The 16,620-nt window shown below is 36.3% G+C and overlaps 3 protein-coding genes across 3 annotated transcripts; 1 reads left to right on the forward strand and 2 right to left on the reverse strand.

Moving 5' to 3' along the window:
• Positions 1–1,179: 1,179 nt before the first annotated feature.
• On the forward strand, positions 1,180–9,770 carry LOC132616631 (MLO-like protein 11). Its single transcript, XM_060331179.1, has 15 exons — positions 1,180–1,929; positions 2,809–2,866; positions 3,003–3,229; positions 3,445–3,561; positions 3,789–3,849; positions 4,988–5,082; positions 6,229–6,303; positions 6,760–6,845; positions 7,015–7,064; positions 7,226–7,266; positions 7,413–7,583; positions 7,690–7,725; positions 8,518–8,585; positions 8,695–8,755; positions 8,979–9,770. Exons 1-15 carry the CDS (start codon positions 1,801–1,803, stop codon positions 9,387–9,389), a joined length of 1,686 nt encoding a protein of 561 aa, XP_060187162.1. The 5' UTR covers positions 1,180–1,800; the 3' UTR covers positions 9,390–9,770.
• A 346-nt stretch (positions 9,771–10,116) lies between these two features.
• Positions 10,117–10,854, reverse strand: LOC132619363 (putative glycine-rich cell wall structural protein 1). Its single transcript, XM_060334295.1, has one exon. The coding sequence runs from the start codon at positions 10,852–10,854 to the stop codon at positions 10,117–10,119; it is 738 nt and encodes a 245-aa protein (XP_060190278.1).
• Positions 10,855–11,336: 482 nt separating this feature from the next.
• Positions 11,337–16,182, reverse strand: LOC132616632 (uncharacterized). The gene is made up of 3 exons (XM_060331180.1): positions 16,025–16,182; positions 12,850–12,940; positions 11,337–11,903 (listed from the first exon to the last, which is right to left on the reverse strand). Exons 2-3 carry the CDS (start codon positions 12,929–12,931, stop codon positions 11,797–11,799), a joined length of 189 nt encoding a protein of 62 aa, XP_060187163.1. The 5' UTR covers positions 12,932–12,940; positions 16,025–16,182; the 3' UTR covers positions 11,337–11,796.
• Between the last annotated feature and the right edge of the window lie 438 nt (positions 16,183–16,620).

Below are 16,620 nucleotides of genomic sequence, written 5' to 3' on the forward strand. Positions count from 1 at the left end.
TTTACTCAAGTTAGAAAGAGACTAGGGACTTGAATTCAACCTAGAATCATGATAACACTTACCTTGTATGGTTCTTGAGGCTTGAGACTTGTTCTTATTGACTTTAGGGTAATTTTTCGTGAATGGGGTGCTGGGAAAATAAACCCCAAACCTTAGATATAACTAAAAACTCGTAACCCGACTTTTTGACCCGAATATGACCCGATTCGAGATGGGTCCGAGATGCGGGACCATCGCTCAATGTTCTGCAGCTCAATACTCAGACTTGCGCGATCGGCCCGCGATGCGGGGCCATGGAACGCGCCGCCACGCGCCTGAAATATCGACGTGTGTCGGTTCTGCACAGTGTTCGGTAAAATGGACATAACTTCTTGTACACAGCTCTGTTTGGGCTCCACAATATACCGTTGGAAAGATATTTCAAAGGGATACAACTTTCATGTTTTAAGTTTCCTCAAATTCTCAACGGATTGTCACGAAATTTGACTGGAAGACAGGCATATCGAAAACTTAGCCGATTCTATAGAATTTTAAGTGTCTTACTATTAGCCATATTGAGACGATCATATCTCCTTGCTCCGATCTCTGATTGGCCTGATCCTTATATCGTTAGAAAGGTATTTCTACGTACTACAACTTTCATTAAGGGTACTTTCCCAAATTCCCAACTAATCAAGGAGTTATCGCTGCCCGAAATAGGCCTATCAACTATTTTCGCAAAACGTTCAAACCTTCGTTTTTTCCACTAAAACTCTAATGATTTGAGTCTAAACTTAGTTCCAAGATACGGGGTGTTACAACTATATCCATCTTAAATTGTCTGATCACTTTTTTGTTTTACACTCCCTTTAAAAAATAGTAAATATCAATTATGAGAGATATTTAATTAATTTTATTCTTATTTATATTTAAGTTATAATTTTTTTTTCAATAAATATTTACTCTATTTATTTATTGTCTTCATTAGTAACAAAATTTTTATTAAGGATAAAATGGAGAAAAAATAATTAATTGTGTCTTGAATTTCTAAAATAATAAATAATTTGAGATAATTATTTTTAAAAATCACAATATATAATTTGAAACTATTTTTAGTAACAACAATATATAATTTGAGACGAAGAGAGTAGTACGTACTTGTCCGGTCTTGGTAGAGAGCGCTTCCCGGACCCTACAAAACACGAATCAGAATATAGCCAGCTTCAAATAGGTTGGGAGGAAGGAAAAAGAAAAAGTACTTGCCGATTCTTTACTTAATTAACATTTCCTATAAAGACACCCCTTTTGACAAAATTAGCTATTTTAAGCTCAAAACACCCATAAAGATTGGACCTTTCTGCTCTCAGTAAAAGAGCAGAAGCTTCATTAGTTTCAAGAATCTCTTTATTACCTCATACAGTATTATTTTGTGGGTCTTAGTTCTAGACATCAAATCTATAGTAGTTAGCATTAGCAATTTGGCACATTAGTTAGGTTACTTATACAAATCAAGAACACCGACTTCTCTTAAGCATTGTGGGTCCAAATCATAGTCAACACATCTTTTTGAAAGTTCAGTTTCTGTTTGAATACCTAAAAGAAACAAACCCCAAGTGACAGATTTCAGAATTGACTTAGTCCTAAATGTGAGGGATTATAATGATTCTTGTACCATGTGGATTTCAAGAAAGTTTTGGTTTTATGTTGAGAATACTTCTCAGTTATGTGAACTGACAGAAAGTTTTAATTTTTGTGTAATTAGTAGAGTTTGATTTTATAGTGAGAGAGGTTAATTTGAAGTTAAAAAGACATTTGGCTAAAATGTCTGAAGAAGGTAATCAAGAACTTCGTTCATTGGCCTTAACACCAACATGGTCTGTTGCTTCTGTATTGACTACATTTGTTGCTGTTTCACTGCTTGTGGAACGATCCATTCACAGGCTATCCAATGTAAGTAAAAGATTTCCTTTCATTTCTATCCTTGTACTCTATTTTGCCCTTGTTGGTTTATATAGTTTTGGTAAGTTTATTGGAAAAATGCTGCAGGACTAACTGTTGGTTGATTGATCAGTGCTATTTCTGGACTTCTTTAGTTATTCTTGTTGTATATCTCAGAAATATAGGGGGAGGGGAGGGGTGGGGGGTTCTTTTTCCCATGTTATAGGATTACAATATATATGCCTGCTAGATACTATGAAATGCACAACCTTTAATTCGTTCCATCTTGATGATCCCTTATGGCACCCTGGGAATCTCTCTCTCTGTGACTTTGTAGTGAGGACCTAAATATTCATCAATATGCATTGAGGTACTTGTCCTGGATTTCCGGTCTTGGACACTTGCTTATACTCCCTCCGTTTACTTTTACTTGTCCACTATGAACTTTGCACGCCCTTAAGAAATAATAAATGAAGTGCATATTTTACCATGACACCCATATTAATTGGTGTATGAGTTTTTAATGAATTTGGAATGAGAAATTAATGCTAAGGGTAAAACAAAAAATGTAAAATGTCTTTCTCTTGATATGCGAAAGTGGACAAGTAAAAGTGAAAATCTATTTATGGATAGTGGACAAGTAAAAGTGAACGGAGGGAGTATTTGACAAGCTCCTTTTTTTATATACCAAGGGGAAGAAAAAGATTGGAACGAATGTGTAACTTCTTCGTGTCTCAAAGCTTCTAATTTCATGAAAAGATATTATCTTTCTCTTCAAGACCATAAGTTAATTCAAACCGCTTGATTATACTTGGTTGATTATGTTTCTTGTAGCACCATCAATTATGGAACTTCGAAAACCAACAGTTTTTTTTTTTTTTCTCATGTCAGTGGTTGAGGAAAACCAATAGAAAGCCATTGTTTGCAGCTGTGGAAAAAATGAAAGAAGGTATTCTATGTTTATGTACAATGAACTGACACAGTTTAAAAGAAAAGAAAAAAGCTCTTTGAAATTTGGATTCTCCTCCTTCCAGCCCCAAAGATTGCTTTTCCTGTCATAACCATTTTCAACATTTGGTATACAGAGTTGATGCTTCTTGGATTCATTTCTCTCCTACTCACAGCAACTTCCAGTATCATATCTAATATTTGCATACCATCAAAGTTTTACAATAATGCATTTGCCCCATGTACAAAGTCTGATGTTGATGAAGAAACGGAGAACGGAGATTTGAAGGATCGTAAACTTTTGATGGCATTTGGTCTTCAACGGAGAGTATTAAATTCCTTCAATCAAAATACATGCGGAGAGGTAAATCCAATTTTTTGTGGCATATGAGACCATTATCCCAGTATCCTGTATCAATTATAATCCTGTTGCCATAAGTTGTATCTGCAACTGATTATCCTGCCAAAAGAAAATAACGATTTTTTTTAGTTTATCGCGTTTGTGTTGCTTAGCTTATCTCTTGTTCTAAAATTGTTTCTGAAGTAGTGTCAATAATCTGACTTAAACATTTTTGTCAGAACCATGAACCTTTTGTATCATATGAAGGCCTAGAGCAGCTGCATCGCTTCATTTTCGTCATGGCCATTACTCATGTATCTTATAGCTGCTTGACAATGCTGCTGGCGATTGTTAAGGTAACATTCTCTGTTTTACTTGAACTTGATAAACTGATGCACATTGTTTGGTGAACTTTTTAAGTCCCATTGTTTTCGAGTATATGTTTGATATAGTTGTCCATGGTTCTCCGAGTGGCAAGTTTAGTTGGACTTAAGTAAAATGTGATGTATTGGTCACTGCTCTCTTCTTTTTCTATTCACATGTTCTGCATTGCTAGCTGCCTGATAAGTGAAAAACTGGCCAGGTCCACATTTGGAGGGAGTGGGAAGATCAAGCTCACATGGACAGACATGATGTGCTAACTGGTAAGTCATACTTGCTTGTATTTTGTCAAAAAAAGTAATCTTGTTCTCTATCTTCTACCATTTGTAGTTTTCTTGTAATCATTGTGGATAAAGTCTGTTGATTTAAAATTCTTATTTTAACAAGAGTGTAATTTTAAATCAGTTAAGAACGAGAAAGCGAAAGACCTTTATATTATTTATCTTAAAAGAAAAATTATAAGGGCCCTTGTATTAGAAAGAAAGTCGGCAGTGTCAAGAACCATCCATGTTTTGTGATGGAGACAAGGAAAATTATCAGTTTAATGTATGACTCTTTGTACTTGAAGTAAAAGTGGACTCTGATAACTAAAATCTGCAGAGACTTGAGAATGTACATGCATAGGCTGATATCTGAAGTTAAGTGTTTAGGGACAAGCTGATGGCTTTCCTTCAACTTGTGAAGCTCTCTTTTTTCTAATTCTACAATGGGCTATCCTGTAGAATAACTCTGGAGAACTTTATCAAAATTCTCTAAAGTGAATTATTCTACTTGATAACTCATTGTTTAAAAGGTATCACCTGAACATGGTTCCATTAGTTACAAGATATTTTCTCTCTTTATTTTTTTCCTCTTTCACTTTGCTTCTGTTCATAATATTTCTATGGCAAATTTGTTGGAGATGCACGAAATATTAACCCATTTCTTTTCTCTTCATGTTTGGAGATGACACTGTTCTGCAGTTTGTTTATGCTAATCTTTACATCAGAATCGTGTTACTTTGTTTTCCAAAATTGTTATTGTCCCACTGTGGTCTTTCTGGGAGCAAACATGTATTTTTGCCACTTATTTCTCTTTCTAGACATCTATTGCTTGGTGTTTTATTGATTAATGCATGTAGAATTTCTCTACCTCGGTATCTATCAGGTAGCTGTCTTCAGATGTTATGTTTGCTTTGTTCCTTTCATTTGGGAGATGCAAGCGGAATTTATCTACCGGCGTGATTTATACTTCAGTCCTGCTTGGTATTTGTGAAGAGATCAGCAGTTTATTCTTCTAGAAATGTCTCAAAACCTCAATCTGTTCCCCTTTGAATTGCTTAATAGGGAGAAATCCATCATGTTGCTTACTTTGATAGAACTGGAAAAAAGCTAAAAGAAACTGAACTGTTTTCTATTGCAGAAATTTCTAGAGCTAAGACATTCCAAAGGCAGACAACTTTTGTCAGAGTTCACACATCAAGTGCACTGGCCAGGAATCATTTCCTTGTTTGGGTGGTTAGTTCTTCTTACATATTTCTTACTAGATTCTGATCAGTGTTATCAAAAGCGAAAAAAGCTCTAAGGTCAGCTGGGGCTTTAAGCGCGAAGCGCATATAAAGCGTGGGCTTTAATGAAAAAAAGCGCAATGGTGCAAAAATACAAATATATATATGTTTAGTCCAAGATTAATAATAATAAGCATGAATAACAAATATATGGACAAAGAAATTGTAAAAATATTAAGATAAAGTGAAATATCAATCATCTAGTGTCACCTCCTCAAGAGAGGCTCATTGGCAAGGAAAAGTATGTCTTAGAGCCTTGATGACGACACTGAAGCGCACATAAAGCGAGGCGAAGCGCTCAACATGTTTTGAGCCTCGCTTCAGGGCTTAAGCGCGCTCTAAGCGCGCCTTTGATAACACTGATTCTGATTTCCCTAGCCCTCACATAATTTATTTATCCAAAGTAAATAAATAAAAACATTTCCTCCTTAATAGTTACCCTTTTGGATGAGGCGGTTCACACAATTATGTCGTCACGTGCTTGGGCTTGGCCTAAGAACAAGGGGGCAATGTTGCAGACTTTAAGTAAATTAAGGAAAAGGAGGCACGTTGTGACCTTAAGTAAATAAATAAGTGTGTCCCTTTCTAACAAGTTAAGTTTTCTGGATGAGGCATTTCACACAATTCAAAAAAAATTGATTAACGATGGATTTAGTTAATCAATATTTTATATCATTTCCAATTGTTAAATAGTCCACAAATAGTATCATACAAGCCCTTATATGATTTTTTAGCATTTTCTTGATCAAAGGCTCTTTTTGCTGTGATCTCTTGACAAGCATTACTATGTTATTTAAAGAAATTTTATGTTACAACACATTTATGTATCTTAAAATAAATGCTTTTGAGACACATTTCGTTCTTCATTTTTCCTTTGTGCTATCACTCAATACCAATCTAGCAACACCCACAAATGCCCTACACGCCTAGGGGTGGGGGCAAGGGCGCCCCTGCCAACCAAGAAAACAGGAAAAACGTCCACCAACATTTTTTGCGATGTATCTAAAGTTTACTCGTATTGACTTGCACTTTCTGTTTTGTCCTTTTATAATTGGTATGAGTATAATATTTTGTATATTTCTGTCAAATTTTGCAGACCTGTTTCTTCAGACAGTTTGGCCGCACAGTTGTTCGTGCTGATTATCTTACTCTGCGCAAGGGCTTTATCATGGTATGGATCCAAGACAGCTTTTACAGCTATGTTATGGAAAAAGTTAAAGAACTAATCACTTGTAAAACATTTAGAAGTTAAAAAGTAGTTAGGACGTGAAATTTGTTAGTCTCGGTTTGAAGAAATTACCAAGTCAAAAGAAGAACCCTTATGATCAGAAGCAGCTCATAGCATAATTTAACGAGCAGGAAATTTCAAATAGACAATCATGATAAAACTACATCTGATGCACATTATCACGAATGGAACACTTCCTTCCAAAACTAGACATGAAACTTATCCTGTGGTCGTTCATCCAAAAGACTAGGACGTTTCATTACGAACTCTATTATGGGGATCTTTTTGAGTTATCTTCATGTTTGTATTTTCTTTTGGATCACAAGAGTGTCTCTAGATATGATAGAGATTTCTGTTATAGATCACTAGTTACGAACTTTCTCCTCTTATTCATGGCAGAATCACAACCTTACATCAAACTATGATTTTCACAGCTATATGATTCGCTCAATGGAAGAAGAATTCCAAAGAATAGTTGGTGTAAGGTAAGAATAAAAGTACTCCTTTCCCATTTTTCATCCTCTTCTTTGACTAGGCAGAGAGTTAAAAGTTGTTTAAGGAGAAGTGGGCCAAATGTTGAGAAAAGTTCATTTTTATTCGTTCTAAGATTTGATTAAACAGTGGATCTCATCTAAATGTTTTGTATCTTTGTAGTGGCCCTCTCTGGGGATTCGTGGTGGGCTTTATGCTGTTTAATGTAAAAGGTACTACATCCTCTATTTATTTGGAATGAGGAACTTATGTTATCCCACTTTCTTTGCAATTTTTTTGTCATTAGATAAGCTTGCAGTTTTCTGCTCCCAACAATTGTTGTATGGTGAAATTAAACTCGTTCATAAATGACCAATTGAACTTTAACATGCAGGATCGAATTTGTATTTCTGGATAGCGTTAATTCCTTTCATTGTAAGTGCATCCATTGCAATTCTGTTTTGATACCAATTGGGAATAGTATGATATTTATCTTTTCAATACATTTTAGATTATCTTGTATATTAACTTATGAATGTGATAGAATATAGAGATAGTCGTTTACTTGTGCTTCTGTGCAGCTTGTCCTACTCGTGGGTACAAAACTGCAGCATGTAATCGCGACGTTGGCATTGGAGAGTGCTGGAATTACTGGCTCATTCTCAAGGGCAAAGCTAAAACCACGAGATGAACTTTTTTGGTTCAAAAAACCAGAATTGCTTTTGTCCTTGATTCATTTTGTCCTTTTCCAGGTTGGTTCTTACTATCATACTTCACTTCTTTAATTGTTTTGTCTATCTGCTAACTTTCTTTAATGTCTATATACACTAACTTGTTTTTGCATGCTTACTCTTGCAGAATGCATTTGAGCTTGCTTCGTTCTTTTGGTTCTGGGTATTCACCGGTCCCTTTTTCATAGCTTAAGTTTTTCTGTACCTTTGAACTTTACATTTAATACCTAATCAAAGCATTTCCCTTTTAACTGTATTAATATTCTCGATCTTTAGCATTTGAGATTGGCACATTCCCCGAAATACTAATGAATGCTTCCTGTTAACTCAAATCCTTTCTTAGAGTTGGATTTCTCCCTTAAATACTATCTTAACCTTGAAGATATTTTTTTTCTCAACCTGCGGATCTTGCCAATACAATCTCCTATAGTTTCGCTAACGGATGAGTGTACGGTCCTGGAACACTGGGGTGAATACCAGTTCTTTTGTCCAATTTTTTGTTGTCCTTTGCTCAACAGAAAACTCAAAATCTCTTCTTCTTAAGTCAAAAGCTCTTTTTTTCCTTCTGTTTATATAACCTTAGATTCTCGCCACTTTGACCAAATGTTCTCCTGAAAGTTTGTAAATATTCCTGCATTCCATATTTAGGCTTCAAGGTAGTACAGAGTACTAAAGTATTTCCAAATTTCAAAAACGACTCTTGGCACCAGGGACCAATCGAAACTTTGTGTTTTCTGTCAGTACCTCGGTGTACTGCTCATAAGAAATTGGTTTATTCTTGTCTGGATTTCAAATGTTTTGAGATTCTATAAGCTGATATTTTTACAAAATATTCTCTATCCCGTGTGCTTGTATGATATGTTATGTTCTGCCACATGCATATGTTGTTTCATGGTGTTATAGACGCTAATGTTCCAAATGCTGAGTTTTGACAAAGTTACTTCTTTTATTCCAGTGGCAATTTGGGTATAACTCATGCTTCATAAAGAACCACACACTTGTGTATCTACGACTAATTATGGGGTATGTGTAATTACAAACTGTATATGCATGTCTTGTTTAAGTTCTACGTTTATCAATGTTTATCTATCTAGCACAATGATCTGAGCCTATGCTGTTGTTTCTTACCCAGATTTGCTGGACAATTCCTTTGCAGTTATAGCACCTTGCCACTCTATGCACTGGTTACACAGGTATATGTCACCGCGGATATAGCTAAATTGAGAAGTCAAAAATTTTAAACATCAAACTTTACGAACCACTTCAGCTGTGTGACCCAGTTGCTAATAACCCTGCATGTTGCACTTCCACAGTAAACTTCCGAATAATTTTCATGGACTAATAAATGAGATTGTAGATATTATGTAATATTTTCCAAGAACATAGCTTTGAGCATGTTATATTGTCTCTTTGCAGATGGGTACAAACTATAAGGCTGCATTGATTCCACAGAGAATAAGAGAAACGATCCACGGATGGGGAAAGGCAGCAAGAAGAAAAAGGAGGTTGCGCATGTTCCCAGATGACTCAACTGTGCACACCGATACAAGCACGGTGATGTCACTCGAGGAATATGATGATAACCAGTTGGTTGATAGCCCTCGAACAGTGCATGGTGCGGGTACAGAAATTGAGTTACAACCGCCATCAACTGTCACGGATCATCATTCAGTAACAATTAACGATACTTCAAGTCGTATTGGTACTCCTCTACTTCGGCACTGTACCTCTATTTCTTCCGCAGCTTCCCCAAGACTTCCACCTGAAGTAATAGCAAGATCATCTTCAATGCCTGCTAGAGGAGAGTTGGATTTGGATAAAGATTAACCGCCACAGTAAAGTTGGAGAATAACGGGAAGTGAAGTTGGTGTTAATACTTTTGCAGGTTGTTTAACGGGGCATATAACATATATACTTGAAGATGTTTGACATGTGAATTCAAAGAATATGCTGGTAGGAAAGATATAGTTTCTATAGTTGCAAAATTATTTCTCTTAAACTCTCAGGATTGAAAAATTATAATGGTTGTTTCTCTGTGTATTATCCCTTGTATAATCAGTTAGACACATGGGATGGCTAGGTAAGATGGAGCATCTTAAAGCTTGTAAGAGTCTTTTTTCCCTCAGATAGTTGAGAGTTTAACTTATATACACCGACAGTTCGAGAAATTTTACATTTTAAATGTATTTTAGTCTATTACGCATATAACTTGTCTTATTTTTCAGGTTATTAATTCTATTTTTTCTGGACAATTACATGTGGTTATCATTTCGATGCCTTAATAGTGTAGAACTCTTTTATACTGTCACTATATAGAAGTTAAACACCACAAACTCGAGATACCATTCAATTGGACTTACAAGCTTGTGTTTCACAATGGATGTATTTAACATGTGTGAGTTCCAATTTAGTACTACTAGTAAGGATGCATAGACAGAATCATCTTTATTGACAAGGGTGTCATTATTAGCACTAAAGGCTAAAGCATGGCCTATGCAGGTGTCAGCTCAGCACCAAATAGCATGGCCTATGCAGGTGTCAGCTCAGCACCAAATTAGTCATATTTCTCAAAATTGGGGGACAGTGATTCCTCCCAGTTCCCATTTTCAAGATGATCACCAGCATTCTGATTTTCCCTGTCATTCTGCTTTGCATTTTCAACAAAACAGCCAGTACCTGGTGGTGGCGCACATCCATAGGGGCAAGCAAGATATGGGACTGGTTGAGTTGGGCAATTGCATCCTCCACCAGGACCACCGACTCCCGGGCTGGGAATCCACCCCGAAAATCCTGGTTGGTTACAATTGCCACTTCCACAAGAGCCACCCTCACCACCACCCGCTCTTCCTCCTCGGCCTCCACCTCCTCCACCGGGGCTTATTCTCGGGGGTGTCCACCCTGGAATTCCTGGTTGGTTACAATTTCCACTTCCACAAGAGCCACCGTAGCCGCCGCCTCCACCTCCTCCACCAGGACTTATTCCCGGGGGAATCCACCCTGGAATTCCTGGTTGATTACAACCTCCACTTCCACAAGAGCCGCCACCACCTCCACCGCCGCCACCGCCACCTCCTCCACCACCGCCACCTCCTCCGCTATTTCCATCGCTTCCCCAACCCCAACCAAAGCCTCCACCGCCACCGGCGGATGGTTTGGTCACTCCACTGGGTTTTTGGTCATTTTCTGGTTTCTGAGCTTTTGTGGGTTCCTCCAGGAGAACTCTTTGAGCAGAGCCAAGACTTAAACTTATGAAGAGAGATAAAATTAATGGAATACATTTTTGAGAAGCCATTCTGGCAATTAATCAAGTACTGAATCGGAAATGTTTTTTACTTGAAATTACAAAGAACTCATCTGTACTTATAGTTTTGCTAAATGCATGTGAAAATCTATTTTCAAAGAAAACACCCTTGACATTGCTCGAGCATTACGGAATCATCAACTTTGCATGGATACAAAATCGTGAGTTATATGTCACCATTATTGCCGCTAGTCATCAACTTTGCATACGCTCTTTCTTAGATCTTTTTTCTTTCATGATCAACAATCACAAGGCATACACTTTTGTTGATTTGAGGAAGGAGATTCCTCAGCTTCTAATTTTAACCACCATCAAAAAGGATTTTAGAAAAAATATCAAGAAGCCAAGTTGGTCCAGACATCACGGTTATTTTTACTTTGCACGTTCCATCCTTCAACCCTTCGCCCAAAACTTTGCCAGGAGAGGCTGCTTTATGTTTGATCTTTTTTTCTTAAAGGAAATCAAGAAGCCAATAGAAAATGTCAAGAAACTTATTTAAGAAAACAGAAATATTCTTCTCCACCCTGTTACTTGGGTACTTCCCAGTAATCTAACACTGGAAACAGACCCCTAAATGCAAACTAGAATTCAATATATAGCACGGTATTCTTCTCTTTGCTGCAAAATTCAATATATCCCTTCTTTGCTGCTGTCATGGGTAGAATTCACCAATTTAATTTAGGACGTGCAGCTTCTTTTCTCTTTCATGTCTAGTTCCAAACTTAGGCAGCACAAATGCTTAAAGAACAGAGTCCCACATTTCCCAACTCGAAATTCTTGATCAGCAATGTGTTTTCCTTTATGAGGATCGCGAGTATTTATTACAAAAGAGTAGTTTCTAAAGCATGACTCAGACTGGCAAAAAGTAAGAAAAAAGCCCCAGAAAGAAAAGACACCTAATGGAAATGTATTAGCATTATCAAGTCCATAATATCAACTTTGGTCGCTGGCATCTACACTTGATCCTGCATCAGCCAGTGCTTCAGCCATCATTTTTGCTCTATTCTGTGTTTGTCTTTCCACAGCAACCATATAGAAGCCTAACAAACAAGATACAGATAAAGAACGATATCAAGTATTCAAACAGAAGAGCTAAAAATAATTTAAGCACTCAGCAAAGATTGGTCGCAGTAAACACATAGATATATCTAAATCTTGATGTATCATTAAATTATTCATAATTTTTCATTTATCAAGAGTTGTTTTTTTTTTTTTTTTTTTTTTTTGGTTGATAAGGTAAGGTCATTTATCAAGGGAGTCATTGTGCATACTGAGAATGGAAGTAGATCGTCTCAGCAATCCATACCCCAAAATGTACCATGGCACCCTCAAAACCTTCTGCAATTAAAATAACCTAAAAACTGGCATGTAAGTCAAAATCTACAGAATAAAAGTAACGATATGATCAAACTTTGATGATCACTATAAGGTGAAAAGTTGATCCATTAACCCAGCGGGGTTTTGATTCAGCGTTCATCATACTTCTCAGTTAATCAATTCTAATTTGCACAAAGATCGTTGAGAATTAGTTATTCCAAATGTACGAAAACTTTAAAACAAAATTATAATATAGTGCATCGAGAAACAAGTTTTCACTTAACTTGGAAGATCTCTATATTTTAACTGGTAGAATTTCTTCTACCCAACAATTTTTTTGAAGCTAATAGGATTTTTTTCTATAAGCTCTTTGCCTATAGAGCAAACACCTTTAGAATTTTAGCAAACACCATTACATGCAATATTTTTTGGATGAATATGGTAAGCAGTTGGCAGTCCACTAGGTACTTCTAGCTTAGTAAAGAGCTTAGTTGTGGATCATCAATTAATATGTGGAGATTTCATATGTATGACTATTAATTAAGTCTTGACATTATAGCTAATTTGTTAATTGTTGACTTCCTGCCAGTCCATTACAGGCTTAAAATAACAATTCCTAGTCTAGAGAGAAAAATCTCAAGGAAAAATCAAAGAAGATTGATGGTATACCAATTGCACTTCCAATTGCGCAGACCCATAAAAGCCTCCCTGACCATTTGTCAGCAACGATTCCTCTATTCCCAAATCCCATCAGCTAAAACTGGAGCAAAGAAAACATGTATTAGAATGTGAATTTCTCACCATGAACTACAGCAGTAAAGTCCAGTTCAGCAAGGAAAACACATCTTAGAATGATTTTTTCACCAACTCTAATTGCTTTCATATTGCTCAATGTACCTGGTGTACAACGAGAAATATCGTTTTCATATTTCTAAGTCTTGGAATTCTCTGGTATACATGGTTTCACTATTTTCTTACTGTTTAGATTTGTTTTCTTTCCTCCCTTTCAACTGTAAAAGAGAAAACTGAAACCATATGGTCAAAGTTCAAAACTTTTGCATTATAATAAAGTCCAGTATAGCAATCAGATCAGTGATTAAAACCAAGATCTGCAGCCTTATAAGTCCCAGAAGATCATGTGTTTCTAGCACAAAATTGAAGGAAATGAGACACTATTGAAATTGCAGCCACACCCTAACAACAAAAATGTATCTAAATTAGCTTCTATGCAGAAGATCAAAACTTATCCACTGGATGTTTCAGTTGCTCTATCAGATTGCCTGACTAGCTCACTGATGAAACAATTCAAAACGAAAAAACCAAAATCAACTAATACACAACTATTTTGCAGAAAATGGCTTGTAAAAGTACAGAAGGCTCAAAAAGGAAGAAGCAAATCAGAGCAACAAACATAATTAAATGAGATCCAAACACTCAGGTGAGAGAATGACGCTGTCAAATTGTTCTTCAAGGGACCAACAGTCAGCAAAATCAATGCCATTACCAGTTTGTAAAGAATGAATACTATTTTAAGTGTCAACCATCTATTTTTGCACTGCCCTGCAGCAGCCAGCCTTTGGTATTTCTTCTATTCTATGCTTGGTCTCCAATGGGTAATGCCCTTCAACATCAAAGATGCCTATGCTAGCTGGATACTTTGGAGAGTTGACAAATCCATCAAAAGGATCGGGAGAATGATCCCAGCAGTAATTTTTTGGACCTTATGGAAGGAGAGAAACAGTAGATGCTTTGATGGAATGTCAACTCCTATTTGCTTTTTAAAGTCTAGGTGTTTATTTAGTCTTTTCAGTTGGCATTTTTTTGCCCCTGTAAACAGTGTGGATAACTTTCTAGATTTTGTTAGCTCCCTTTCTCTAGTACAGTAGAGATGGGATAACTTTAGAATGTTCTACAGGTTTTTGTTAAGTCTGCTCCATGTTTTGTTTGAAGCAGCTTTTTGCTCATCTGTAACCTTGCATCTTCTTGATGCTTTACTAATGACATTTTATTACTTTACCAAAAAAAAAAAAAATGAATACTATTTTGAAGATAGCTATAATTATTGCGAGAGAATTAATAGAACTATTCGGAGATACTTAACAAGAAAACCCATAGGGAACAACTAGATCAGCAAACTACAATGCTAGTACCAAAAACGTGAAAACCTTTTCTATTCATTTTCCCCTCAATTTGAAAAAGATAAATCAGTCAAAAAGGGAATGCAAAACTATGAAAAGAAGAACATCTCGAGTCAGGGCTTAGATAATATAAGCTGGACCAAGTAAAGGCACCAGACTTGGCACCTGGAACCAACTTGGGGCAGTCTAATATGCATCGGGAGTTATTGATTGAAGAAGTTCATTATGGTAACATTTGGACAACGGAATTTGGATATACAAAGGATTCTAATCCATGAATTTTAAATTTAAGGATACGAAATTCTTGGCAATTGAAATCCCTTGTTTGGATGTTGAAAATGATTTCATAGTTCGAAACCCATTAATCGAAATGAACATATTGGAAATTTATTCAATTGAAGAAGCAGATTCTAATTTTCCCCCTTTTCTGAGTAAAATGGGCATAATATTTCATATAAGATATGAAGAACTGGAGGACATAAAAGAAAATTTGTTTCTAGGAAAAAAGAAAAGGAAATGAAAGAAAAGACAACACAACTACAAAAAAGAAAAAGGGGTAGGAGGGAAGCTAATAACTTTAAAACAAACTTGTAAAAGTGCAAACATTCACCTTTTTTTTTTTTTTTTTTGAGTCAAAAGTGCAAACATTCACCTTGTAGCTAAAGAGCAGCATACTGGGAAAAAGGCAAGAAATAGGAATGACGGAACGAAAAAGGAAACTTTACGACAGCAACACAACAAAGACTAATTTTATGGGACTTTCACCTTTGCTCAAACATATGTATTAGAAAATCAAGGGGCCTAGAAATCCAATTTTCCATCTGGTTACTTCTGAGGTTTAGGCACGCGACTTCAAGTTCAAGGCATCTACAACATTCCATCACTAATACTCTGCCTACTGAATTGAGGTAGTAAATCAAACCAAGTAATCCACCAATTGGATGATCACTCGGTTCACAACATGATCATTTAAAAAAACGGTGACAGGCAGGAAAAGGTTAACATCTCAAGCTATTTCAGTTTTTATTCCTTACTCCTTGCTTTTCTCCATTTCTTCATGCCAGTGCTTACACTTTTCATTTAGAACATAAAATAAGATCATTACGAAAAAAGGAACACTAGAAAATTAATACTTACGTACTTGCTCTGTTTCATTCTGAATGACAATATTACTACTCCCTCCGTACCAATTTAAGTGTCTTACTTTCCTTTTTGGTTTGTCCCAAAAAGAATGCTCTCTTTCTATATTTAGTAAGTTGACAATTCAAACATCCTACATTACAAGTTTAATACCACAAGATTCAAAGGACATTTTAGTACATTACAGACATCTTTAATTTAAAACAACAAGATTCAAAAGTCTCCTTTTATTCCTTAATCTTTGTGTCCAGTCAAACTAAGACACGTAAATTTAATAGATAAGATAGATTTTCATGGCACATTAGCAACAATAAGGCGGTGCTGTATTAAACTGCTAATTACTAGAAAACTTCAACTCTTGTCTATTCTAGTTTGCAAGGTAACTGAGGATTTCAATACAGTAATCTAAATCGGAAACATTTTGCATTTTTTACACCTAAAAAAAAAAAGAAAAAGACATAAGCTATTATACTTCAGAAAAAATTGATACATTGATGCATATTTTTGTGTTTCTACAAGAATACTGATAAGTAAAAGAACGGAGAGGATGAATAAAAGAGAGTTACCGGTAGAAAAGAGCTGCCGCCGGTTGCCGGTTGCCTGATATTTGACGGTTGGATTTCGTCGGGATCGAGAGAGACAGAGAGAATCCAGGTAAGGGCTAGGAACTTGGGCTTGAGCTTGGGCTTATGGGTATTGCATTCCCTTTTTTTGCGCGGACTGACCTTCATTTAGGGTGGTCTTTACTTTTTGGTCTTCAAATTGGTCGTCTTTTAAGTTTTGTCCTTCACCTAATACCCCGAGGTTGTGGGGTTCGAACCCCAGTTCAGTAAAAAAAAAAAAAAAAATTGCAAGCCAGAATTTGTAGGAGTTCTGCCCATACAAATTCAGCCTTTGCATGGCCTGAATTTGCAAAACTGGCCATGTAATTTGGGTCTTTAGGATAAAATTTAAAGACCACCAATTTGAGGGACAAAAATTAAAGACCACCCCCAGCGAAGGGCAATCCTGAAAATTACCTTGCATTCCACTCAAACGTAGAGTCTGTTTGGTCTGCAGGCTAAAAATAGCTTATTTTGAGAAGAAAAGGATAGGGCAATTTGCATGATTGCACCTTATTCGGGGGTGGTCTTTAATTTTTTTCCCTTCGCTAGAACCCCTT

This window comes from Lycium barbarum, chromosome 11 (assembly GCF_019175385.1).
Source record: "Lycium barbarum isolate Lr01 chromosome 11, ASM1917538v2, whole genome shotgun sequence".
In the NCBI taxonomy this organism is placed as follows: Eukaryota; Viridiplantae; Streptophyta; class Magnoliopsida; order Solanales; family Solanaceae; genus Lycium; species Lycium barbarum.